The 25,373-nt window shown below is 45.5% G+C and overlaps 1 protein-coding gene across 5 annotated transcripts in view; it reads right to left on the minus strand.

Annotated features, from left to right (window-relative positions):
- KLHL32 (kelch like family member 32) overlaps positions 1-25,373 on the minus strand; it is a 502,881-nt gene that overhangs the window by 333,246 nt on the left and 144,262 nt on the right. For all 5 annotated transcript variants that reach the window (XM_029595391.1, XM_029595390.1, XM_029595392.1 and 2 more), the window contains one exon: positions 7,302-7,400. In XM_029595391.1, coding sequence (XP_029451251.1) covers positions 7,302-7,400 — 99 coding nt within the window. The remainder of the gene's footprint in view (positions 1-7,301; positions 7,401-25,373) is intronic.

Below are 25,373 nucleotides of genomic sequence, written 5' to 3' on the forward strand. Positions count from 1 at the left end.
AGAGGGGTTATTAAAAAAAAAAAAAAAAAAGCCACCTTTTTCAGGCTGCTTTTAAATCTTAATCCCCGATTACCCCATACACAACCTTATTGATTTTAACCATTTTCTTAATAAAATAAAATCCCCAGAACCTCTTTTGCCCTGTATGTTTGTCTTGATTAGATTGTAAGCTTTATTGAGCAGGGACTGTGTCTCATGTGTTGTTGTACAATGCTGCATACATCAGGTATCGCTACAAAAGTAATAAGTAACAGTAGCAGTAAAGGGGGAGACTGGGAAGCAGGGTAGGTCAGAGCGGAGCCGAGTGGGAGGGCCATAGTGGAGTGGGAAGCAGTGAAGCAGGCTGTTGCACGGTGGGAAGTGCAGTGGGGCAGGCTAGGCCGGGGTGTGGAGAAGACCTGGCTGGGGGGGGGCGGGAGAGACAAAGCTCTCTACAGCAGCATCAGGATCGATTCTGCCGGGTCAGAGCTTTACCGTAGGGGTTTGATGGTGAAAGAGTGGGGTGAGGCTAGAGGTGGGGACTCGGGGAGAAGGGAATGAGTGTCAGCTTTGGGGTGGAGAGGAAGTAAGGCAGAGATATAAGGTTGAAGCCACTGCAGGGAAGAGATAAGAGATTGCAGGGGAGATACAATGGTAGCATAGAAGAGAGACTGTGGAGAATGGAATGAAAGGCAAAAAGGTTGCAGGCAGAGGGGGCTAGAAAGCGAATGTTAAAGAAGACAAGTGAAGAGAAAACTCTATGGAAATACAAGAGGAAAAATGGATTGATTTAACAGGAGATAGTTAAACAAGAACAAAGCTAGAGGATTTAAGAGAAACAAGCGTGGCTGGACCCTCCAGTCCGCCACTAAATGTCCCTATGTTCCAGTCTAGATATTTCAATACTATCAATGAGCCATCTACACCCCCCCCCCCCCCACCCCCATCAGTCCCTCCCCACCTGGAGGGCTTTGGTTGGATGCCTCAACCCTATTTAACCTTGCCATTTTTTTTCAGGGGTGTGGCTAGAAAGATGCCTGGTTTCTCCCTCCTACTGAGGATTCCCTGCCTCATCAAGCATCTGCTTTTTGAAAAGGGCCTACACTGGGCACTCCCTGCCAGAGGGTCCCTTTGCTGTTAGTTGCAGTAAGAGAGACTGTTTGCTGGAATCCTTTTGGGACTCCTGTCCCAGGTCTGAAGATCAGTGAGCCCCATTCACTCCCTGAATATGGCAAGCACCTGTGACAGACTTGGTAGCATGAGATGCTGAATGGCCTGAAAATATCTATTTTTGAATAAGGGACGGTGTTTAAACGTTGCTCCTTTGGAGAAGGTCACCCTCGCTGGCCGGGCACAGAGGGCAGGAGCTGAAGATTAGTGAACCCGTTCATTCCTTGAATGTGGCAAGCACCTGCGACAGTAAAACACCAGTCAAGAAAGATTTTGAATTAAGGAAGTATTTTTCTCCTTTGTTGCGAGGAGGTTTTTTTTTAACCACCCCTTCTCACTGGGAGCCAAGCTGATACAGCAGGTTCCTGATCCTAAGACTTTTCAGCACAAGGAGTCACCATTTAAAATGACTAAGGAGACAAAGTAAGACGTAGAGACTCCCATCCGGATCCCCACCTATATGGGACCAGGACATAGGGCTGGATGTTGACGAATGAGCTGAAGACTCAGGTAGGACTGTTTTTCTGTGTTCAAAGGCACCACTCCATTAGGATTTCTGACAGGCCATGGGGAGAGCTTTCATGCACTTAAACATCACCATGGGAAGCTCTGCCCAGATTGCTGAAGTAAAGGACACCTACGCAGGAGAGACACCCCTATCCGTACTACATTCAGATAAAAAAATGGACTTTAATTTGAGCGTTTATCAAATCAGTAAACTTATAATTTAATACCCAGTGCACTGTCCTGCCTGGTTTGTCCCAGCATCTCCTACCTTGGGATGCTGTAGCTATCCACACACTCTACTGCCTGGGCCTTAAGCGAGAGCTTCCCCACTTAAAAAGGATCTACCTCTGCGATAGAGCATGCAAGCCAAGAGAGGAGCACTAGGCTAGCCGGAGCAGCACCTGAAGATAAATAAATAAGTTTGTGTGCCCTTGGGATTAAACACCCTGCTAAGGGTTACACAAGAATAAATAAACAAAACAGACAAGGAGGACCCCCAAAGAGAGGAGAAAATCATCACACAGAAAGCTATACTACAAAATGTTAAAATTTGCTATACAATTTTCATTTATTGCTATGCAAAATTATTTTTGTGTAGCAGCAATCGCTATACAAATTTGTTGTTATTAAATAATCCCTGTGAGCAAATATAACTTGGGTCAACATATTTTCCTTTTCAAATATGAATTTTAGAGGGAAAATGGGGAAGCCTCTCAGACAGGCTACTCAAAGAGCTGAAATGCCCTCCATACTTTTTCTGAACCATATCATATTCTGACACAAGACAAAACTAAGCCAAAGAAGCATTTTCAGGAACTGACAACAGCTCTTTCATCTGTCAAGTTTTGTGATATACACAATGCCTCAAAAACTGCAGTGAGGTCCATATTCAGTCACTGTCTGGATAGTAAAGTTAGCCGGATAAACTATTGAATATAGACAGCTAACATTAACCGGAGTTAGCCAGATAACTTAGCCAGCTAACGCACCTCCTCCCAGTTATGCCCCCGGAATGCCCAAACTTAGCTGGCTAAGTGCCCAAATAATCATTTATCTGAATAACGTCTGAGTTATTCGTCTAAATGCTACTGAATATGGACCTTAGTAATATTACTGAAAAGAACTATCATGCCAAATATTCATACCAATTGAAGAGCATAGGTCTGTGAGTAAAAAATATATTTGAGACACATTTTATGCTGTTCCAGAAAAATACAAATTGTGTTAGTTTATCACTCTGCATTCACAGAAACTAGAGGGTAAGACGTAGGCTGCATGATCAGCCATCTAGGACTCCTATGAACACCATATCTGAAGAAAAAAGCATTCCTGTTACAGGGTATATTTCCTGAAAGCAGCCAAAACCAAGTTTCACAGAAGGATGACAAGTTTCTCTCCTGAAAAGTTTGCTTATAATTCCTCTGGAACTGAAGCATCTGTAGGGAGACCCCCACACACACATTTGTGCCTTTTTTTTTTTTTTTTAAGTCTAGTAGTAACAGATGATTTGGGTGTTATTGCTTGAAATGTTCTGCAAAATGTTTGGATGTTGACTCTGCATTCTTCAAAATGGCTACTGGTGTAGTTTGGGTACAGGTAGTGCGAAAGATAACAGAGTGATGGTGGTTTGGTATCCCATTAAATTTAATAAGGTTTTGATTGGTTGGAAGGTATCCCAGGGAGAATCAAATCTCGGGTCATTGTGGCAGGAGTTCCCCTTTCTGCCAGTATGGTGTCATGAGAGAAGAAGGGGACCTCCAGGATGTAGTGGATCTGGAGTGGCCAGTCTGAAGACTGGTGGGCCCGAGGACTACCCTAGTATAGAGTGGAGTCCTGCAGGGGCTTTCCCTCAAGGAAAAAGGCCCGAGACGGAGTATGGAGAAGAAGTGCTTCCTCCCCTCAAGGAAATGGCCAAGAGGAAGGAGTACAGAGTTTCTGATAGGGGGATTGCCCCATGAGAGACCCAGAGCATGGAGGATACTGGGGACACCTGCATTTTGCAGAAGGGGAGAACTGAAGAGATCTGAATAGAATGTCGAGAGATGAGAGACTTGCGAGTAAATCCTAAGGGAGTGATCCTCATTTCCCACAGGGACTTGAGTCTGGTGTTTAAAGGGAAGAGGAATCTGGGAGTAGTGTGCCTGTCCTGTTAGGGTTGAGTCAGGATGTGAAAGGATGTGTTCTTAATGGAGGGAGAATTTAAGTTCTGTAACTGCATGGGATATAAGACATATATTCCAGTAAATTGTTGCTGTGGAGAACTGGGAGATCTAATTGATGTTCAAGTGAAGAAAAAAAGATTCTCAACCTTTGGAATACTGTGTCATTCCTCTGACTATGGTAACTCATGCATTCTGAAGTTTCAGTTTTTAAATGTCTCTCCGATTCTCTTCCTATAGATAGTGACTGGCTGCTAAAACCAGAAATAAAGCTGATGGTTTGGATTTATCAATATGAGATGACTCTGTTTTGATGCCACCACTAAAGGGAAGGATGTTGGTATTCTCCCTGATCAGTTAAGAGAATGTGAACTACCCCCACTCTCTCTATTATGGGTCCACTTCAACATCTGCAGGATACATCATTTTGAACCACTAAATGAATTTGGGAGTCTGACCTCTTTCACCCAAGGTCCGTGCTTCTTATCGTTTTCTGTTCCCTGATTGAGGAGGGGTTACACATAAGAACTTGCCATACTGGGTCAGACCAAGGGTCCATCAAGCTGTTTCCAATAGTGGCCAATCCAAGTCACAAGTACCCAAAACATTAAACAGATCTCCCATGCTACTAATGCCAGCAAAAAGCAGTTGCATTAATAGCATGGGATCATTATTACTGAAAAGTGCTGTAGTTATGCATATTTACTCCAGTTCAAAAGGTATTATAGGCTAGGTAGTCATATGAGCTTTGCAATTCTAAACAAAAACATATGGTACTGCCTAAATATAGGTAATGAAGAGAAGGTATATGTACAATACAGACCCTCCAAACTAAATGCACATAGATACAATGGAAAAGAGGGAACAAAATATATTTTTATAATTTTATTAATAATAAATTTGTAAGTATTACTTGTTTGTACAATATTTATACAAAGTTCTATAATAAGAATTATTAGCCCAGGGTCACCACACACATTAATAATTATTTAAAAATGATTAAATCCACTTCATTTCAGCCATACCTAAACCCTTATCCATGCATACAAACTATACAGTCTTACTCACATCCAACCAAACACACCATAAAACCAGTTATCCTTAAAGAAACCCCTACAGAGATCCCTGTTTCGCTATAAAAGAATAGCTTCTTCAGGGGGATTTCTAAACATCATAAATAAACAAAAAACAGACCCAAGTGCTATCACTATACACCACACTGTTCAGAAATCATTATTAAACCCATTGAAAGAAAGATAATATTAATGATAATAGCAGCCCAGTTAATCTCGAATCAGACCGCATGAAAGTTGACGTCACTTGATAAAAGACACAAGCCTGTGGCTCTGCTTAAATGGAACATTGCACATGAAAATCCACTGATGTGAATTGGTATCACCCAAATATTATAGAAGAATTCATTAATTATAAATGAGTTTTACGCTAGCAATTTCAAGTTTATAGAGCATTTATTATAGGTTGCATATGTTGCAGACCTTACATCCAAATCTTGCACAAAGCTCTGCTTAATTGAAACACTGTGCTTGGGAATCCACTAATGTATACAGGGATCACCCGAATGTTGTAATGGAACTTATTCATTACAAATGAAGTTTTTGCTAGCGATTTCAAATTTAAAGCTTTTGCGATGGATTGCCCATGTTGCGTCTCCTCCAACCTGATGCAGGAAACTATGCAACATAATAAAAACTGTTCAAACAGAAAGCGGTCAAACCGGCAAAATTCTTTTAAACAAAAGAGAACTAAAGAGTGTAACTTACGGGACCCGAACCTGTCAGCAGGGCAGGAGAGAAGCAGCCTCTATTATTTAAAAGCTCTCCTAACACGCGCAGATCCACCTCTCCCAGGTGCCTGATCTGATATTTAAATGGGCTGCTGCAGTAAAAAGGAGGCGCTAGGGGAAACTGTATGCTCCTAGCACCTTCTCGGCATCAGGTGCCCAGGAGAGGTGGCTATCAGTGCATGTTGGGAAAATGGACACTCAATTAACGAGCATCCGTTTTCCTAACCCGACCTCTGTTGATTTTTTTTTAAAAATCATTTTTTTCCCCCTTTACTCATTTTTTCGGTTCCTCCGACTTAATATCACCTGACTCGCACATTTTATTTTTTTTGCATAGGTGGGTAATAGCTTCATCAACATGAATTTACATGTGATAGCACTATTAGCTACACACTGGTTTGGACACACATTTTGATGCACTAATCCCTTTATTACATAAGGGGTTTTGGATGTGCATCGAAAACGCGTGGTCAAGCACATATAAAGCCATATGCTCGGCTCAGCGCACTATATTGCATCTGCCTAAATGTCAGGTAATTTCTAAACATTTCTCTCTGGCTAATAGCAGAAATTTGAGTAAAGTTAATAGCTCTTATGTTCAAATTCTCTGTTTTCCAACTGTCCCAACATGTGATGTAACAATGCATGTTCCTGTGAAACTTTGCACTGAAGAGCAATGAAGTTGCAGGACCTCAATTTTCCTAGCATCATCCACCATCAACCCCTCTAATCTAGCCATTTGTTCATTAACAGCATCAAGAGAGGCTTCCATGCTACTCATCTTGGTACTCACAGTTCTTTCAAGGGTCACAATGGCCTGTCAGATGGTCTCTAGGTTTTTAGCTGTAAGTCTCTACAGATATGTCATCAATGGGGCAGAATGCCTTAGTTCAGTTTCCCACTCTCCACTCCCAGAGCCAGCACCTCCCACTGCAGCCACTTTTTATTTCCCTGAGCATAGTCAGTACTTCCCCTCCTGACTCCATTGTGGGATTTCCAGAAGGATCACCATACAATATCACTGATGTTCCCGCAGCTGCCTTCAGATCTCCAGGACCTGGAGTCAGTGGAGGTACATGGCTCTCAGGGATGGATGAAGTTCCCATTCCAACTCTGGCGGCAAAGGGAATCCTTGAGTTTGTATGCTTACTCATCAAACTCATGAACTACAGTATAGTCATCTGGGAAGGAGGTAGGGTCTCAGGGGGATGACCCCATCATCTTCCCTTCCCTCTTCACCATCAAAAATAAACAGTAATTTATATAAGTAAACAAAAATCACAGAGTATAGAGCTGAGGTGAAGTGCCTCATATCTCCAGTGCCATCTCAGATCATCTTCCAATATTTTTTTTAAGTCTCCCAGTTTTAAAGTCAACTTGAAATCTTTAGTTTGAAAACATACTTGAAAGTAAACATATTCCTAAATGTACAAATATGGACATAACCATGTTGACACATGTAGTCTTTTTCTAAACTTTACGACTGGCTATATGGTCATCTGAAGGTCAACATATAACAAGACACAGTTAGCTGCTATTGTGTCCTGTTTATCTAATGACAATATCTCTAACAATTAGCCAAATGAGGGTCTTCCTCCTACATAAAAGGTTTTCCGTAACTGCAAGTCTCCCCTCTTACCACTAGAGGGGGCTCATTACACACTAGAAAGTTTAAAACTTACCTGGATGAGATAGTGAGAACATAAACTGAGGAGCTCCAGCAGCTGTAAATGACTCCCTGCTGCTAACACATCCTGGATCACACCTGGCTCCAAAAGAATCTACGCAGAACCAGAAAAGCAAATCTGTTGTTAACATTTATAAATGGCTGCTGTAAGTATATACCAGTACAGACTGCATTACAAAACTGCTAAAAAATTGTTAATCACAACAAAATACTACTGTTGCAAAGTTTAACACTGAGTCAAAAGTTATCATACTTTGACAGCTCAGGTAGCCAGTTTAGTATTTCCTACTGTTAAGCCTCTATCTGGAAGTCCCAATAAGTCTCTCATGCATAAGCTTTTGATTGGCTCTTTTGCATACCTACTGCCTGCAAACACAATCTTCTCATTCTCTTCTATACAATCCCATTAAACTCTGCAAAATAAGCCACATAAATTGACAACGCTTTTCTTACCTATGGCCTGCTGTATTTCAGAAGTCAAAACTGGAATTCATGTTTGGTACAAAGACAGAGGTAAACATCCACCTAAGATGTAAGGATGGGAGGGTGGGGTGTACTAGAGAGCTAGCCAAGCTTTTATTTAAAAAAACAAAACAAAAAAAAAACTCCTCATTGAAGTTCAATTTATTAAAATAAATATATAAAGAGAATGAAATATCTATTTAAACTGGTATCTTATGCAGACCTCCATCGTAGGCAGAAGAAATGGATAAAGATCTAATGGAGGATATTCACAAAATTGAATAAAAAGGGAGGTGCTATTGCTAACTGATTTCAATCTGCCAGATGTTGATCAGAAATCCCAACTGTGATGTCTTCTAGAAGCAGGAAATTCCTGGATTCCCTTGTAGGGAGAACTGTTCCATCAACTAGAAATGGAACAAGGAAGGGGGCAATTCTGGACCTGGTGCTTACCAATGGGAAGAATGTTTCTGATGTCGTAGTGGTCGATCATCTTGGATCCAATGATCACCAGATGGTGTGGTTCAGTATCAGAGCTCAGGGAGTGATGGTTCGTTCAAAGGCGAGGGTCCTAGACTTCAGGATAACTAACTTTGTTAAAATGGTGGAACACCTCAAGGAGTCATTAGCTGGATGGGAAAATCTAGAGGGAGTAGAAGAGGGAGTAGAAAATCTAGAGGGAGTAGAAGGGCAAAACTAAAAAATATATTACAAGGACAACTTACCTTTTTGTTAGGAAAGTAAATAAAGGAAAGAGGAAAAAAAAAAAAAAAAGAGTCCCATATTGTTTTCTAAAGTAGTAGCTGAAAAGGTAAGGAAAAAAGGTTAGCGTTTCATAAAATATAAGAGCCTGCAGAAAGAGGAAGACAGGTGACAATAGCTGGAAAAACTAAGAGAAGCTAGGAAAGTAGTCAGGAGAGTGAAGATGCAAATTGAAAAAATAGCTACTATGGAAAAACAGGAGAACTATTTTTTTTCTTAGATATGTTAGTGATAGGAGGATGTGCAAAAGTGACATAGCAAGACTCAGATGTAGTGGAGGAATATGTAGAGGCTGATAAGGAAAACATGAAATTTCTTGACAAATATTTCTGTTTGGCATTTACTAAGAAAGGGCCAGGAGTAGGAGCATAGAAAACCCTCACAAATAGGATTGGAAGTGAGGTAAACCTCAATTTTCAGAACTCTGTGTTTGTGAGGACAAGCTAAACTAAAAGTAGATAAATTGATTGGGCCGAACAGGAGACTGCTAGTGTTATTAAGGGAATTTACAGAAGTTCTGGCAACTCCACTGGCTGATTTTTTCAATGCTCCATTAGAGCTGGGAGTAATTTTAAAGTAAGGAGGAGAATGGGAACTACAGGCCAGTTAGTATGACCTTGGTGCTAAGTAAATTAATGTAATCACAGCTATAAAAAAAAAAAAAAAAAAGAAGATACAGCAATTTTTAGAATCCAATGAATTTCAAGATCTGAGGCAACATAGTTTTACCACCGGTAGGTCTTGTCAGACAAATCTGATTATCACAGACTAGAAAGCTGACTCACAGCAACTAACAGTCAGGATCAAAACACCAGAACCGAATCAGGAGACAAAAGTGAGGTCAGACAGGCAGGGTCGAGGCAAGCAGAGTACCATGCGACGTCAAGAGGCAAGCAGACAAAGCAGAATCAGGGATCAGGCTGGGACACAGATGAAAGGCAGTAAAAAGAACAGCAACGCACAGGAACATACAGACCCAAATCTTGTTGCTCAGGCATTGGCTAAGAGAACTTAGATTCTTTTTTTATAGGAGAGTAGTGATATCATCATCAGGGCATGCCCATAGGAAATCCTAGGCGCTAGGCCTATAAAACTACTGAGTTGGTGAGGGAGAACTTCAGGGTTACATCAGATGATCAGGCTGCTGGGTCCATGCTGTACTTGTTGCATTTGGTGGTCCGCGGGCTCCTCACACGAACTGCTGCTCTTATGTACCGGGCCAGGTTCCAGCCGCTGTGATCTGACACTGTCAAGCTGCTCCTCTTCCCGGTGCATAGGGACACCATGCCTCAGTGTGGCAGGATGAGGCCGATGCTCCTCGCAGCAAGGATGCCATTGATGCTCCCTGGGATTTCCCTAAGGCATGAGCGCATCTGATGTCCTCGCTTTTAAAGGGCCCTCAGGGGGATAAGGCCAGTGGTGCCCTTTGATGACTTTGAAAGGCCTATAAAAGGCCCTCTGGAGCACCCCTTCCTTGCCTTGGCAGTAGGGCTCCTACAGTCCTTTGTAGTAGGAGTTGCCTCAGCATTCCCTGCCTGCGTTCTCTAGTTCCTGTGTTTCTATCTTCTGTTCCTAGTCTTCTTTCCTATCTTCAGTTCCAGCATCTTCATTCTTCAGTTCATATGGTCCTTGTCTCGTTCGTCAGTTCCCGTGGTCAGACATCAGTTCTTCAGTGTGCCTTGCGTCCTGTGTTGCTCCTCGTCTTTCTACCCTGCATCTCCGTCCCGGCTTTCCCTCAGACGGATAACCAGTATTGATTTGGACTGACTTCTGGATTTCCCTGAACGCTGTCTGCCACTGACCACTGGAGTTACTTGAGCACCACCTATGCTTGGCTCCTAAACATCCTTGAACGCTGCCAGCCTCTGACCTGTGCTTGCCTTCTGGACATCCCTAAACGCCACCTGCCATTGACCCCAGCCTGCCTCTGACTTCGACTGAACGTCTCAGACTCTTTGTCAGGTCTTCTGGCCCCGGTACCCAAAGGCTCAACCCAAGGAGAACACTGGCTAGTATAGGTGAAGCTCCAGCTGGGCCTCTGCCTCATTCAATTCTGCCAGCCGATAGTAGGGACCTGCAGTGTGGAGCCCTGCAGATTGCGCCAACTCCACCTCGGTCCAAGGGTCCACACCCGCAACAGTACTCAAACCCCAGTTGGCTAAGGGTCCACACCCGCAACAGTACTCAAACCCTTGATGTATGGGATGTTGACTGCAGTACAGCCCCCAGTTGGCTAAGGGGAAAGCAATAGGTTTATACTTATAGATTTAAGTAAGGCCTTTGACATGGTTCTGCAGGTAATTTATAAACTAAAGCGCTTGGTATGGGCCCCTAATGCTACTGACTGGGTTAGAAACTGTTTGGGAGGCGACAAAGGGTAGCAATAAATGGAATTTGCTCTGAGGAAAGAGGGAAATTACTAGTGGTGTGCCACAGGAATCAATCATGGACCGGTTCCTTTTCACATTTTCATAAGCATTTATACGGGAAGGTTTGTTTTTTTTTGCAGATGATATGAAAATCTGCAACAGTGTAACCATCCAGTACAGTTTGGACAGCATGAGGAAGGATCTAATAAAACTTGAGTAAAAGTGTAGAGTCTGGTAGCTAAGATTTATGCTAAAAAAAATGCATAGTCATGCACTTGGGCTGCAAAATCCAAGGGAGTAGCCCAGAATACGGGATGACAATTTTCATACAACAAGTGTGGGATCAGAGGGTGATAGTATATCATGATCTTAAAGTGGCCAAACATCTAAGTAAGGCAACAATAATATCTTGGATGCATAGGGAGAGGAACTGTCAGCAGAATAACGGAAGATATATTGCCCCTTGGTGAGACCTCATTTGGAATACTGTCTTCAGTGCTGAAGTCTGCTCCTTCAAATGGATATAAACTGGATGGAGTGTCCAGAGTGTGACTACTATAATGGTCAGTGCTCTTCATTATAAAAAACTTACCGATCTAAACATATATAACCTAGAGGAAAGGCAGGAAAGGGGTGATATGATAGAGGCATTTAAATTTCTCCAAGAAATAAATTCATAGGGGGCAGGCCTCTTTGAATAGAAAGGAAACTCTGGAATGGGGAGTCATAGGATGAGCATAAAAGGGAGTACTTTTAGGAGTATTATAAGGAATTTTTTCTTTAAGCAGAAGGTGGTGAATGCATGCCTCTGTTCAGGGGCAGAATGGCCTATTGGGGCTTTGGGCATGCCCCGGTGGGCCGGTCCACCCAATCACGTGGTTGGTGTTGGTCACAGCGGCCCCATGCCTGCAGAGCTGCTGCTATCAATACCAGGTCCCCAGCATTTCTTGCACAGTAAGAGCCTCTTGTTCACTATATATTTATAAGAAAATTACTTCTTACCTGCTAATTTTCGTTCCTGTAGTACTAGGATCAGTCCAGACGGTGGGTTATGTCCCCCGTCCAGCAGATGGAGTCAGAGTAAACTTTCGAGGGTGCTGGTATATAAGCTGATGCACCCTCTTAGATCCTCAGTATCGAGAATATCAAAGCCAAGCCAGAGTACTGGACAGAGCAAGGATGATGGATCAAGCATAAGAGCAACCAAAAGGTTTAAACTGCGAACAAATTTATGCAACGTGCAATGAGAACTGTCGAACAGAACAATACACAAAAACAGACAACTACCCCCGAAGGGGAAGAGCAGAGGACAGAAGGACAGTAGAGAATAGTCGAGCAGGTTCACACCGGGTGGGCATCTGGACTGATCCTAGTACTACAGGAACGAAAATTAGCAGGTAAGAAGTAATTTTCTTTTCCCTGTACGTACAGGATCAGTCCAGACGGTGGGATGTACCAAAGCTTCCCTAAACCGGGTGGGTCCCTGAGAACCCTGCTCGAAGTACCCTGTCCCCAAAAGAACCAGACTCCGCTACCGGTACATGGAGTCTGTAGTGTCTGGAAAAAGTGTGGAGAGACTTCCAAGTCGCTGCCCGGCAGATTTCTTGTATGGAGACGAGCTGAGACTCTGCATGGGAAGTGGCCTGGGCTCGCAAAGAATGCGCCTTGATGCCCGCCGGAGGATCCTTCCCGGAACCAATGTAAGCAGCAGCCACCGCCTCCTTGAGCCAGCGCGCGATGGTAGTCTTGGACGCCTGTTGGCCCTTTCTAGCACCAGACCAGAGGACAAAGAGATGATCGGATATTCGAAATTCATTCGTCACCTCCAAATAGCGAAGAAGCGCCCGTTTAACATCCAGGCACCGAAGCGCCGCAGGGGCGTCCCCTGGGCAGGCTGGAAGTTCCACCACCTGGTTCATGTGAAACGAGGAGACCACCTTAGGCAAAAACGAGGGAACCGTCCGCAGAGAAACCCCGGAGTCCGTGAACCGCAGGAAGGGCTCCCTGCACGACAGCGCCTGTAGCTCTGAGATACGCCTTGCCGAGGCTATTGCAACCAGGAAAATCGTCTTTAAGGTGACGTCCTTGATGGAAGCGTGACGCAAAGGCTCGAAGGGGAGCCCTCCCAGGGCACGCAGCACCAGGTTGAGATTCCAGGAGGAGCAGAGGGGACGCACCGGCGGCCGCAAGTGCTTAACCCCCCTGAGGAACCGGGATATGTCCGGATGAGATGACGGGTCCGGCCTGCCTGAGGCGCGAGCCAAGGACGCGAGAGCTGACATCTGCACTCGGAGCGAATTGTAGAAAAGACCCTTTTCCAGCCCGTCCTGCAAAAACGCCAGGATGTGATGGCGGGAAGCTGCGGTCGCGAGGGCACCCCGCGCCGAGCACCAAACTTCAAAGACCTTCCAGACCCTCACATAGGCGACCGATGTTGAAGTCTTACGCGCCTTGAGGAGTATGTCCACCACGGGAATAGCGTAGCCTTTGTTCAGGAGACAACCTCCTCTCAAAAGCCACGCCGCAAGACAGAAGGGTTCCGCCTGCTCCAAAAATATTGGGCCCTGATGAAGAAGACGTGGAAGATGCGCGAGTCGAAGTGGACCGTCCACCGACACGCCGAACAGATCCGCGAACCATGGACGCCGCGGCCATTCCGGAGCCACTAAGATGACCTGACCGTGGTGCCGCTCCACCCTCCGTATCACCTTTCCCACCAGTGGCCAGGGGGGAAAGAAATAAAGTAGAATCTGAGTGGGCCAGGGGAGAGCCAGAGCATCGACGCCTTCCGCGCCGCGCTCCCGTCTGCGGCTGAAGAAGCGAGGAGCTTTTGCGTTGGCGGCGGACGCCATGAGATCCATCGCCGGCGTCCCCCACCGGCGGTAGATGAGCAACATCGCCTCGTCAGAGAGAGGCCACTCCCCCGGATCCAACACCTGACGACTCAGAAAGTCTGCTTGAATGTTGTCCACCCCGGCAATGTGGGATGCCGCCAGTTGATCCAGGAAACGCTCCGCCCACGCCATCAGGCGCGCGGCCTCCCACGCGACAAGGCGGCTCCTGGTGCCCCATTGTCGGTTGATGTACGCCACCGTCGTCGCATTGTCTGAGAGGACTCGAACCGCTCGCCCCCTGATCAGAGGCAGAAACTGCACGAGAGCCAGACGAACCGCCCTGGTCTCCAGGCGGTTGATTGACCAGGTAGACTGATCCCTGGTCCAGCGGCCCTGAGCCGAGCTCCTGAGACACACTGCTCCCCAACCGGACAGACTGGCATCGGTAGTGACCACTACCCAGTCCGGCGTTTCCAGGGAGCAGCCTTGAGCTAGGTTTCTAGGATCCAGCCACCACCTCAAGCTGGACCTGGCGGCCGGGGGAAGCGGGAGAATCGCCTGGTAGTCCTGAGAGACTGGTTTCCACCTCGAGAGCAAGGACATTTGCAGAGGCCGCAGGTGTGCAAAGGCCCAGGGCACCAAGCTGATCGCGAACGCCATGGAACCCAGGACTTGGAGATAATCCCACGCCGTGTGTGTCTGAAGAGAAGCAAACCGGATGATTTGATCCCGCAGAGATTGAGCCTTGTCCGGACGCAGGAAGACCTTGCCCAGAGCCGTGTCGAACCGCGCTCCCAGGAAATCCAACTGTTGGGCTGGCCGCAGGCTGCTCTTGCTGAAGTTCACCACCCAGCCAAGGGACTGCAGGAAGGACACCACCCTGTCGACCGCCGTCCGTCCCTGCGACAGAGACTTCGCACGAATAAGCCAGTCGTCCAAGTAAGGGTGAACCAGAATACCTTCCTTCCGGAGCGCGGCCACTACCACCACCATAATCTTGGTGAAGGTTCTGGGCGCGGTCGCCAGGCCGAAGGGCAGCGCCTGGAACTGAAAATGTTGGCCCAAGATTTTGAAACGAAGGAATCTGTGATGGGCCGGATGGATCGGAATATGCAGATAAGCTTCCGTGAGGTCGAGGGAAGCTAAGAACTCCCCTTGATGCACCGCCGCAATGACAGAGCGGAGTGTTTCCATGCGAAACTTGGAGACCCGGAGCACCTTGTTGATTTCCTTGAGGTCCAGTATGGGACGAAAGGATCCGTCCTTTTTGGGAACCACGAAGTAAATCGAATAATGCCCCGAGCCCACCTCTCCTAAGGGGACGGGCGAGATGGCTCCCAGGGTCAGCAGCCTGTCCAGCGTGTGTTGCACCCCCAGGCGCTTGAGACTTGACCCGCAGGGAGAGAAGATGAACCGGTCCCTGGGAGGCCGAACAAATTCCAACGCGTAACCGTCTCTTAGGATATCTAGGACCCATTGGTCCGTGGTGATGTTGGTCCATTCCTCGCGAAACAAAGCGATGCGACCTCCAATCCGGGGCAGCGAGGAGTGGACTGACCTGGCATCATTGTGAAGGCTTGCCTGAGGCTCCCTGTGCCGAGGAGTCCCTGGCAGGTCTGCGACCCCGAAAGGGCCGCGTCCACGTTTGCGACCTGGTGGAAGGTGTCCTAGGGCCCTGCGTCCTGGAGCCTCGGTAACGCCTCTGGGCGCGGTAGCGATTCCTGGAAGTTCCAGAGAACGAACGAAAACCACGCTGCCGGTCCTCAGGCAACCTGTAGACCGAATTTTCCCCCAGGGTCTTGATGATCTGATCGAGGTCTTCTCCAAAGAGAAACCTGCCCTTGAAGGGCAGAGCTCCCAGACTCGCCTTAGAGGAGGCGTCCGCCGCCCAGTTCCTGAGCCACAGAAGTCGCCTGGCAGAAACAGCCAAGGCCATGGTCCTTGCCAGGACCCGCAGCAGGTCGTGCAGAGTATCTGCCCCATAAGCGATGACCGCCTCCAGACGGTCTGCCTGGGCTGCCTCCTCGGGCGGTAACTGTTGAGAGGTGAGGAGCTGTTGAACCCATCGAAGCCCGGCTCTCTGGGTCAGAGAACCGCAGATAGCCGCCCGGACACCCAGCGCCGAGACTTCGAAGATTTTCTTGAGGGCGACCTCCAGCTTTCTATCCTGTATATCTCGCAGCGCGGTGCCCCCTGTGACCGGGATGGTAGTTCTCTTCGTGACGGCGGACACCGCTGAATCAACCTTGGGGACCTTCAGAAGGTCCAGGAAGTCCCCCGGTAGAGGATAGAGCTTGTCCATCGCCCTGCCGACCCGAAGGGACGCCTCCGGGTTATCCCACTCTCTCACCAGAAGATGGAGAAATGAATCGTGAATGGGAAAAGTCTTCGCTATGGGGCGCAGGCCTGCCAAGACAGGGTCACCCTTGGAGGTAGCAGAGGCTACGGAAGGAGCCGGGGGTCCCAGGGGTTCAATGGGAGGGTCGAGGTCCAATTCCTTAAGAACGTGGGGAATGAGATCCGCCAATTCTTCTTTGCGAAAGATGCGAAGGACCCGCGGATCATCGCATTCCAGGTGCGCTGTTAAGCCCAAATCGTCATCCACCTGTGACACTGGGTCGCCCCCCAGGTTCGGCGAGGGTGACGGGCCCCCTAGGGAGAGAGGTATACTCAGGGGCAACCTGGCGCCGCCCCCTATGGTCCCCGGTACCGCAGTCGTAGCGCCCGAGGGCCTGGGGGCCTTGGCGGGGGGAGGAGAAAGAACTGCCCCCCCCCTGAGGACTCAGGCTCTGCAAATAAGCCTGGTGCATAAGCACCACGAAGTCCGCTGAAAAACTGAGCGGACCCGCCGAGGGGGGGGGCAGGGGGTCTCTGGGGAGCCCGGACGTGGAAGGCAGAGGCTCCGAATCCGAGATCGGGGGTGTGGACGGCAAGAAATCTTCAGTCGGCTCCTCCGTGTCCGAACCCATGCTGCATTCCAGTTCTAAGATGGCCGCCGCTCCCGCCAAAGACGGGGGCGGGGCTACCCCTCGAGGCCCGCGGCGCTCCGAGCGCGGCGGCGAGATTGTCGGCGGGGCGGCGCTCGTCTCCCCCCTGGGGAGACAACGGCCGCATGGACCGTCCCTCGAGGTGCCCTGGCCCGGGCCGCCGCAGGACGGACAGCGCGCGCGTTGCATCGCGAGAGGCCGAAATCGGGCGCAGCACGCCGAGAGTCTCGAAGCCGGAGATTGCGGCGCGGGAAGAGCAGGCTCGCCGTGCCCTCAAACACCCGCCCAAACACCCTCAACCCCAGGGGCGGCAGGGGAATGGGACCTCCGTGCCGCCTGCGGCCCCGGGGAATGAAGCGTCGCAGGGCCGCGGGGGAGGTGAGACGCCGCAAAGGGAAGGAGGGGAGAGGCTGGCCCCACCAGCATCCACCTCTGAAAGCGCCAAACCTGCGCTGAAAGAGAAGAAACACAAGCAAATAAAACTACCCCAAGCTTACCCCTGCAGAGCACAAGGAGAGTGAGGCAACATAAAAGAGGTAAGAGGCAGTCCTGATGGCAGGATGATCAGGGGAGTCAAGAAAAAACCCCGCTCCCTTCTGACAGGAACAAAATTCTTTTTTTTTTTTTTTTTTTACATAACTTGATCCATCAAAGAAAGACAGAAGAATAAAATATATATAGTGTAATAACCACTAATTAGGGGAAACACCGAGATCCCCTCCTCACATCTGCTGGAGTCAGAGAGATACTGAGGATCTAAGAGGGTGCACCAGCTTATATACCAGCACCCTCGAAAGTTTACTCTGACTCCATCTGCTGGACGGGGGACATAACCCACCGTCTGGACTGATCCTGTACGTACAGGGAAATTTAGGCTATCAGAAAAGTCTTTCACTTTCTTATACTACAGGCACGCGTGACTTTTTGCAGAAAGTCATCACGTGGTTAGCATTGAGAGCTCGGATCTGGCTGGTGATTATGATCCAATCCGCTGCATTGCAGTGGGTGCTGTGGCATCCCAGAGCTGGCAAGAAACCTGATGGTCAGAAGCGTGATTACAGCAGCACTTATTCCCCTCCACTGTCTGCGTATTTTTCGCTCAGTTCCCTATTCTCGCGGCTCTCTTGGATCCTCTTCCCCACCTTCAGTTGCCTCTCCTCCCCGGATCTGCCTTTCAGCAGAAGGTGGCCAGGAGGCAGAGCCGGGGAGGAGAGATGGCTGAAGGTGGGGGATAGGATCCAAGACACCCATGAGAGGATAGGGAACTGCGCCTCATATCTCTGCCAACTCTGCTGCAGGCCCAGGAAATAGAAAAAAGAATAAAAAGTAGAGTACTAAGGTCTTGCAGCCCACGTTTCCCATGGCAAGAGGCACAATCACCCGCAGCAACAAGCAGCCCATAGAGACACCTTTATCCCAGGGCTTTGCATGGACCCCCTAACCAGGAGCTCCTGCAACTTTAAACTCTGAAGGAGAGAGAGAAGAGAGAGTGCATGAATGACTGGGCATTTGTGTGAGCAGTCAATGTAAGTTTTGTATGTGTGACTGATCATGTTCGTGTGTGTGGGTGTGTGAGAGCATTTGACTGATTCTATGTCAGTGAGCATATAAGAATATATGATCATGTGTGTATGAGCATGTGAGAATATATGTGTGACTGATTGTGACAGCGTGAATGTGTGAATGAGTGTGTCATTGTCAGCGTATATATGTGATCCTATGTGTGTCAATTTGTGAGTGTATGTGTAACTCTGTATGTCAGTGAGCATGTGGGTTAGAGAATGCATGTATATGAAAGCAAAAGGAGAATCTATGCAACCCCCAACAATCTCAAGGAGTTTGGAATCCAAAGTTCCCAGGGGAGAGCAGGGGATTTGTTTATCCTTATTAGTTTTAATTATTGGGTGTTTGATGTGTCTGCTGTTTTGAAATATTTTATTCTGGTTTGGGAAATTAAAAAAAAAAGTTTGAGTTTGATATTTTATTCAACTGTACTGAAATAAGTATTCTTTTTATTAGTAGGGATTTACAGTTTTGATTGATATTTCTTAATTTTGTTTGATGTTTTAAGAGGAATGGTGGCTAATCTGTTTTTCCACTGTTGCACTGTATACAGAGTATGGCTTGTTGCGGTTTCCAGTTCAGTTTTGGTCTGTACATGTCTATTTATACTTTATAGTCTCTTTATTCTGTGTTTGGTTAGGGTCTGTCTGTGTTCCGCACATGTGACTGATATGAGGTATTCTGCTAGCACATAGTTTCTGTGTAGATTGCTATAGATCCCTATCTTCTGTTTTCCTAATAGGAAATATATTGGTGTTTTAGGACCTGATGTAATATTTGCAATGTTGACTTTTCATAGGTAGGGTTGTTACTGTTTGAGTGCTGGCAGTTAGTGCTATTTTGATATGGGAGGTATACTATATTGCAATTGTAATTCAGTTTACTCAAGACTTTCCAAGGGCCAAGCCCACACCCAACATGCGTAACAATAGGCCTAATACCATATGGGCTCCAAGTGTCTTGTAAATATTTTAAATACATGTTGCTGTAAATGATATTTTTACTTCAGAAGACTGTTCTTTGAATGTCTTTTTCCTGTAGAATCTGCTAAACAATCTATAATTGTGTTTGGGGAGGGTGCAAGGCTGCAAGGTTCACCTAGGGTGCCTTATATTCATGCATTGTCCCTGGCTACATTGGCTTCATGTAAGAAAGCAGGATTCCATCTCAAACTGTGCTGCTTTGGGTCAGTGGATGTCCCCAATTTTAGTTGCAGCAGTGATGTATGCAGTCTCAGCTATGGCCAAATTTTCTTTTTTCAACTCTAGAAGAAGCCAGCAGCATGGAATGGTTCTGGTCCTCCCTCCCCTAAAGTAGGTAGGCAGAGTGTGTGTGTGTAAGTGTGTGTGAGTGTGTGTGAGTCCTCTTCAATACCAGGTCTATATATATATATATATATATATATATATATATATATATATATATATATATATATATATATATATATATATATATATATATATATATATATATATACACATGTCTGTGAGAGAAAAAGTATGTGTGGGTCTGAGCCACTGGTTGCAGTGGAGTTGCCTCATTGCTTGGCAACTGGATCAAGAGAAGGTTGGTTGGCAATACTTGGCATATCCAGCATAGTTCTCTGCTTCAACAGCAGGGGAAAAGAAAAACTGTTACTTCACACATCCAGCAGAGCTCTCTGCTTAAACGGCAGGGGAGAAGAAAAAAGGGTTCGCACTCACAAAGCGGGGAGTAGCTGGCTTGTTACGGCGGTTACTACCCCAAACCAAATGTACCTGATACTTCACTCTCGACGCATATCCAGCATGGCTCTCTGCTTCAACGGCATGGGAGAAAGACTGATACATCACGAATTTCCAGCATAGCTCTCTGCTTCAACGGCAGGGGAAAAGAAAAACTGATACTTCACGCATATCCAGCATAACTTCAACGGCAGGGGAGAAGAAAAAAGGATTCACACTCACAAAGCGGGGAGTAGCTGGCTTGTTACGGCGGTTACTACCCCAAACCAAATGTGCCTGATACTTCACTTTCGATGCATATCCAGCATAGCTCTCTGCTTCAATGGCAGGGGAGAAGAAAAAAACTGATACCTCACGCATATCCAGCATAGCTCCCTGCTTCAACGGCAGGGGAGAAGATAAACAACCAATAAGGGCTGTATAACATAATCTGGGTAAAAACAAATAAGCATGGGTGTAGCTTGCTTATTGCGGCGGTTACTACCCCTACTACCTCTAACTAATCAAGCTAGATATTTCACTTGGATGCAGCTCCATCACCGCTCTCTACATTAATGGCGGGGGTGGAAGGGAATTAGAACCAAGAGCTAAGAGAAACAGATAAGTATGGGAGAAGAAATGAGGGAAGCTTGCTGGGCAGACTGGATGGGCCATTTGGTCTTCTTCTGCCGTCATTTCTATGTTTCTATGTTTCTATAATACCAGGCCACAAATCCAGGCTATCGCACAGCGTGATATGGCCCCTAATTTTACTAAAACCTGCCCAAACTCCTCCCCTGATCCCTCAAAAATTAGCATTCGCGCCATGCGCTACTATACTTTTCGCATGTGTTATGTCATTAACGCATTATTGTGTGCGTTAACGCCATAACGCATTTTGATAAATGATCCTACAAATGCTGAGAAATACATCTTGAGATAGATATTGAAAGATAAATGTTTAAGTTAGCAGGTACTACTTATCCGGAAAACATACAAGGGATATTCCGCAGCAGGGCTATGCTGCGGAATATCCCTGTAAAAATCACTAGTTTCCGGTTAATTTTAGACCCATTATTGAACAAGTCTAACTTATCTGTTTAGTTAAGTTTAAATATCACTACTTCGCTAAGTTAACCGGTTAAGTAGTTCCTCCCTGAATCACCCATTTCCCGCTCACCACTTAGCCAGCTAAGTACTTAGCTGGCTAAGTGGCAGCCAATAAACTGACCAGATATTCAGCTACTGCCACTTAGCCAGATAAGTCCTTACATATCTGACTAAGTGGGACTAAATATTGACTTCCTTAAGAATAATATGGGGGGTGAGAGCAAGCAAAACAAAAAAATTCTTAAGAAGGGCATTGCTACCTTCTCCAAACCAAACATAATTTTGCTACATAAGAAAGAATGCCACGAGTGGAATATCTTCAAGTACTCTGTCAATTCTATGTCTTAGGAATCTTGCAGAATAGATCCCAGGTTGAGTATGTCTGTATAGTCTTCACAAAGGATGATACAGAAGATAAGAGTTCCTATATCAATTCGGCTGGAGAGCAATCTGGGAATGCAATGGATGATAAAGTACTTGGGAAGAGACTACCAGAGAAATTCTGCAGTAAATCAGCCCAAATAAATCGCCAGGGCCAGACATGCTACATCCGAGGTTACTACTATTACTACTACTATTTCTATAGCACTACTAGATGTAGGCACCTCTGCACAGATACACATAACAGACAGTCCCTGCTCCATGGAACTTGCAATCAAGTCAAAACAAATACACATGATAAACAAGAGCCCATGGTTAATAGTGGTTATGAATTAAAAGCAGGCTCTGAATGTGAGATTTTAGACTGTAGTTGAATATGACCAGAGAGGGAGTGTGATGCACAAATCAGCAAGGTAGGAAGTGCAGAGTCGGGAGTTCACAAAAGAGTAGAAGAGCACAGATAAGAGCAACGTACCTGATGAACTGAGTTCAGGGTGTGGGAGAGAGAACATAAGTAATGCATAGCTGCGCAGTGAATGTGTATCCATAGTTACATACAATAGTTATGCATCCACACAAGATGGCTTGGTGGGGGCATAAATCCTTATGCTGAAATCAACAATGGCTCAAGCCCATGTGGTTTGAGCATGTCCCTGCCAATGGATTTTTCTCTAGTTGTAGCAAGAAGTGGAGGATGCGTGGACTGAGCATGGGCAGCTCTTGAACTGGTGTCCTGGAGTTTCTAGGGTACTGCTCCTCCATGAGGAACTATTCACATAGTTACTGCTGGCTGTGTTCTCTATACATGATCAGGTGCACCTGTGCTCTGACTGGCCCAGTGAGGGCTGGTCAGATTGGCTGGGATATTAATGTCCTGCCTCTAGCTGTTCTCCTCATTGATTCATTGCTAATGACAATTACGGTCTTGCTGTTTCCTGTTCCCGCACCAGAAATTTTCACCGCCTTCTTCCAGCCTCTAGTATTTTTGTGTCCTGGTTTCCTTGCCTGTGCCTTGTCTGACCTGATTTCTTGGTTTCTGACTTCAGCTTGATCCTAGATTTTGTTTCTGCCTTGTGGATTTGTAAAGAGATACTCTTCCTATTAAATCAACACTGCAATAAAACCTTGAACTGTGTCCTGCTTACTGATAGCAGGCACCTAACCAACAATAAGCCAAGATGGGGTCCCAATCTCCAGTGCCTCATCACTGCCAAGTCAGGAAATTCCCTGATGATCCTGACAGTTAACAATATGCAGCCTCAATGGAGCTAACACCATTCAAAGCATAAGTAAACGCCAGAGAGATTTTATGAATAAATATGAATGGAATTTTTCACCTTCCATTTGGGAATTTCACTCAAAACAACTGCAATAAGTAACATGACTGTATAATGCAACATTTAATGGTAAATCTGCACATATGGGAGCAGAATGTCTGAGTCAAGTAGAATTTAAGCCCAGGTACTAAGTACCATCTAATTAGTGCATCGCCTGTACAGAATTTGTTAACTTAATGAAAATCATCAATTTTCCATGCTTTCATTGTGTGATGTTACATTTAGATGCTAGACAATTTATTTATTTATTTATTTATTTATTATTTTTGTTATACCGAGTTTCATGATAGGGATCACATCAACCCGGTTTACAAATAACAATGTGTGCAAAGTATAGCGTAACGTAATAAATATTTCCAATACAAATTTGAACTTTAAATACAGAGAATCAATTAAAAGGTGTGAGAAAGTTACAATATAACAGGGAAAATTAACTTGGAACTGGAAGAGGGGAGAGGTTAAACAATGCAATATTTACATTTAACACAATTAAAGTGATAGTGCAGCAGAGTAAGTAAATAAGCCTATTTGCATGAATGTGACGGTACATAAATATGAGCGGTAATATAAACAAGAGAATCAATATGACACAGTAGAGTATGGTGATGATATGATAAAACTCAAAACGTAATAGTGATAAGATTATGATAGGTGGATTCTTATTTGGATCCAGAGGTTACATGGCAGTTTGTGTTGATGAGTGTATTTTATTCAAGGCTTGGAAATGCTTTTTTGAAAAGCCAAGTTTTTAGTCTTTTCCTAAATGTTAGAGCGCATGGCTCTTGTCTTAGATCAGGTGGTATAGAGTTCCACAGAACTGGACCTGCTGTAGAGAAGGCTCTGAGACTCAAAGATTTATGTTGATAGGTTTTGGCATTTGGAATTTGGAGTGACTCTTTGTAGTATTCCCTAATAGGTCTGGCAGAAGTGTATTTTTTAAATGGTATTTGAAGATCTAGTTGCGTGAGTTGGTTGATGGTCTTGTATATGATGTTGATGGATTTATACATGATTCTATAGTGGATTGGTAGCCAATGAAGTTTTTGGAGGATAGGGGAGATGTGGTCCATTTTCCTGGAATTTGAAAGGACTCTGGCTGCGGAGTTCTGAACCATTTGTAGGGGTTTGATGTAAGAAGCTGGGAGGCCTAATAGTAAAGAGTTGCAATAATCTAGTTTTGAAAAAATTATTGCTTGCAAGATTGTTCTAAAGTCCATAGTGTGGAAAAGTGGTTTGATTCTTTTCAGAATGTGTAATTTGTAGAAGCAATCTTTGATGGTTTGGTTAATGAATGTTTTAAGGTTGAGACGATTGTCTAAGATAGCTCCTAGATCTCTTACATGGGTAGATTGAAGGAGTGCGGTTGGTTTTGGAAGTGTGTTATTGTTTTCCGGTGATATGAGCAGAAATTCCGTTTTTGAAGCGTTAAGTACGAGGTTTAGGCTGGTGAGGAGGGGTTTAATTTCTAATAAGCAACTGTCCCAGTGTTCCATTGTTTTTGAGATTGTTTCTTTTATGGGAATCACGATCTGTACGTCGTCTGCGAAAAGGAAGTGTTTCAGGTTTAATTTTGTAAGAAGTTGACATAGTGGTAACAGGTAGACATTAAAGAGCGTGGGTGAAAGTGATGAACCTTGCGGCACTCCTCTGTTAGAAGGGTGGTATTGGGATTCTTTATTGTGGATTTTGACTCTATATCCTCTGTTTTCTAGGAATGTTTTGAACCAGTTTAGTGTAGAACCTGTCAATCCAATATTTGCCAGTTGTTTTAGGAGTAGGGTGTGATTGACGGTGTCGAAGGCCGCCGAGAAGTCAAGGAGGATTAGTAAAAATGTTTGGCCTTTATCAATTCCAGAAATGAGGAAGTCCATGAGAGAGAGTAGTAGGGTTTCAGTGCTTGCAGCTTTACGGAAACCATATTGGTTTGGGGACAGAATACTGTGGTCCTCTAAGTAGTTGGATAGTTGGGTGTTTACCAATTTTTCCATGATTTTAGCTATGAATGGGAGGTTGGAAATCGGGCGGAAGTTGTTGGGATCACAAGCATTTAGATTTGGTTTTTTTAGCAGTGGCTTGATTGAGGCTGTTTTTAGGTCATCTGGGTAGATCCCATGTGATAGGGAGCAATTTATGATTTCTGCCAGTGTTTTTGCTATAGTATCAGGGATGAGAAGAAGCAATTTGGAAGGGATTTGATCAAATGGGTGTGATGACGGTTTCATTCTCTTTAACACCGAATGTATCTCTGTGATTGTGATGGGTTCGAAAGCGTTAAGCTGGATGTTTTTGTCTTGGGGGAGATATGTGGTATCTGGAACAGTAGTGTTTGTAATCAGCTGATTGAGGAGATCCGATATTTTTTTATTGAAATGAAGAGCCAATTCATCTGCTTTAGTCTGGGCTAACTCTGGTGGGATTACTGGAATGATGGGTTTAGTGAGGCTGGAGACAAAGGTGAATAGGGCTTTTGAATCAAAGATTAGATGATGAACTTTCCGGGCGTAATAGTCTCTTTTTGTTTTCAGCGTGGTACTTTTGTATAAATGGAGTGAGCGTTTG

This window comes from Rhinatrema bivittatum, chromosome 3, assembly GCF_901001135.1.
Source record: "Rhinatrema bivittatum chromosome 3, aRhiBiv1.1, whole genome shotgun sequence".
NCBI classification, from domain to species: domain Eukaryota; kingdom Metazoa; phylum Chordata; class Amphibia; order Gymnophiona; family Rhinatrematidae; genus Rhinatrema; species Rhinatrema bivittatum.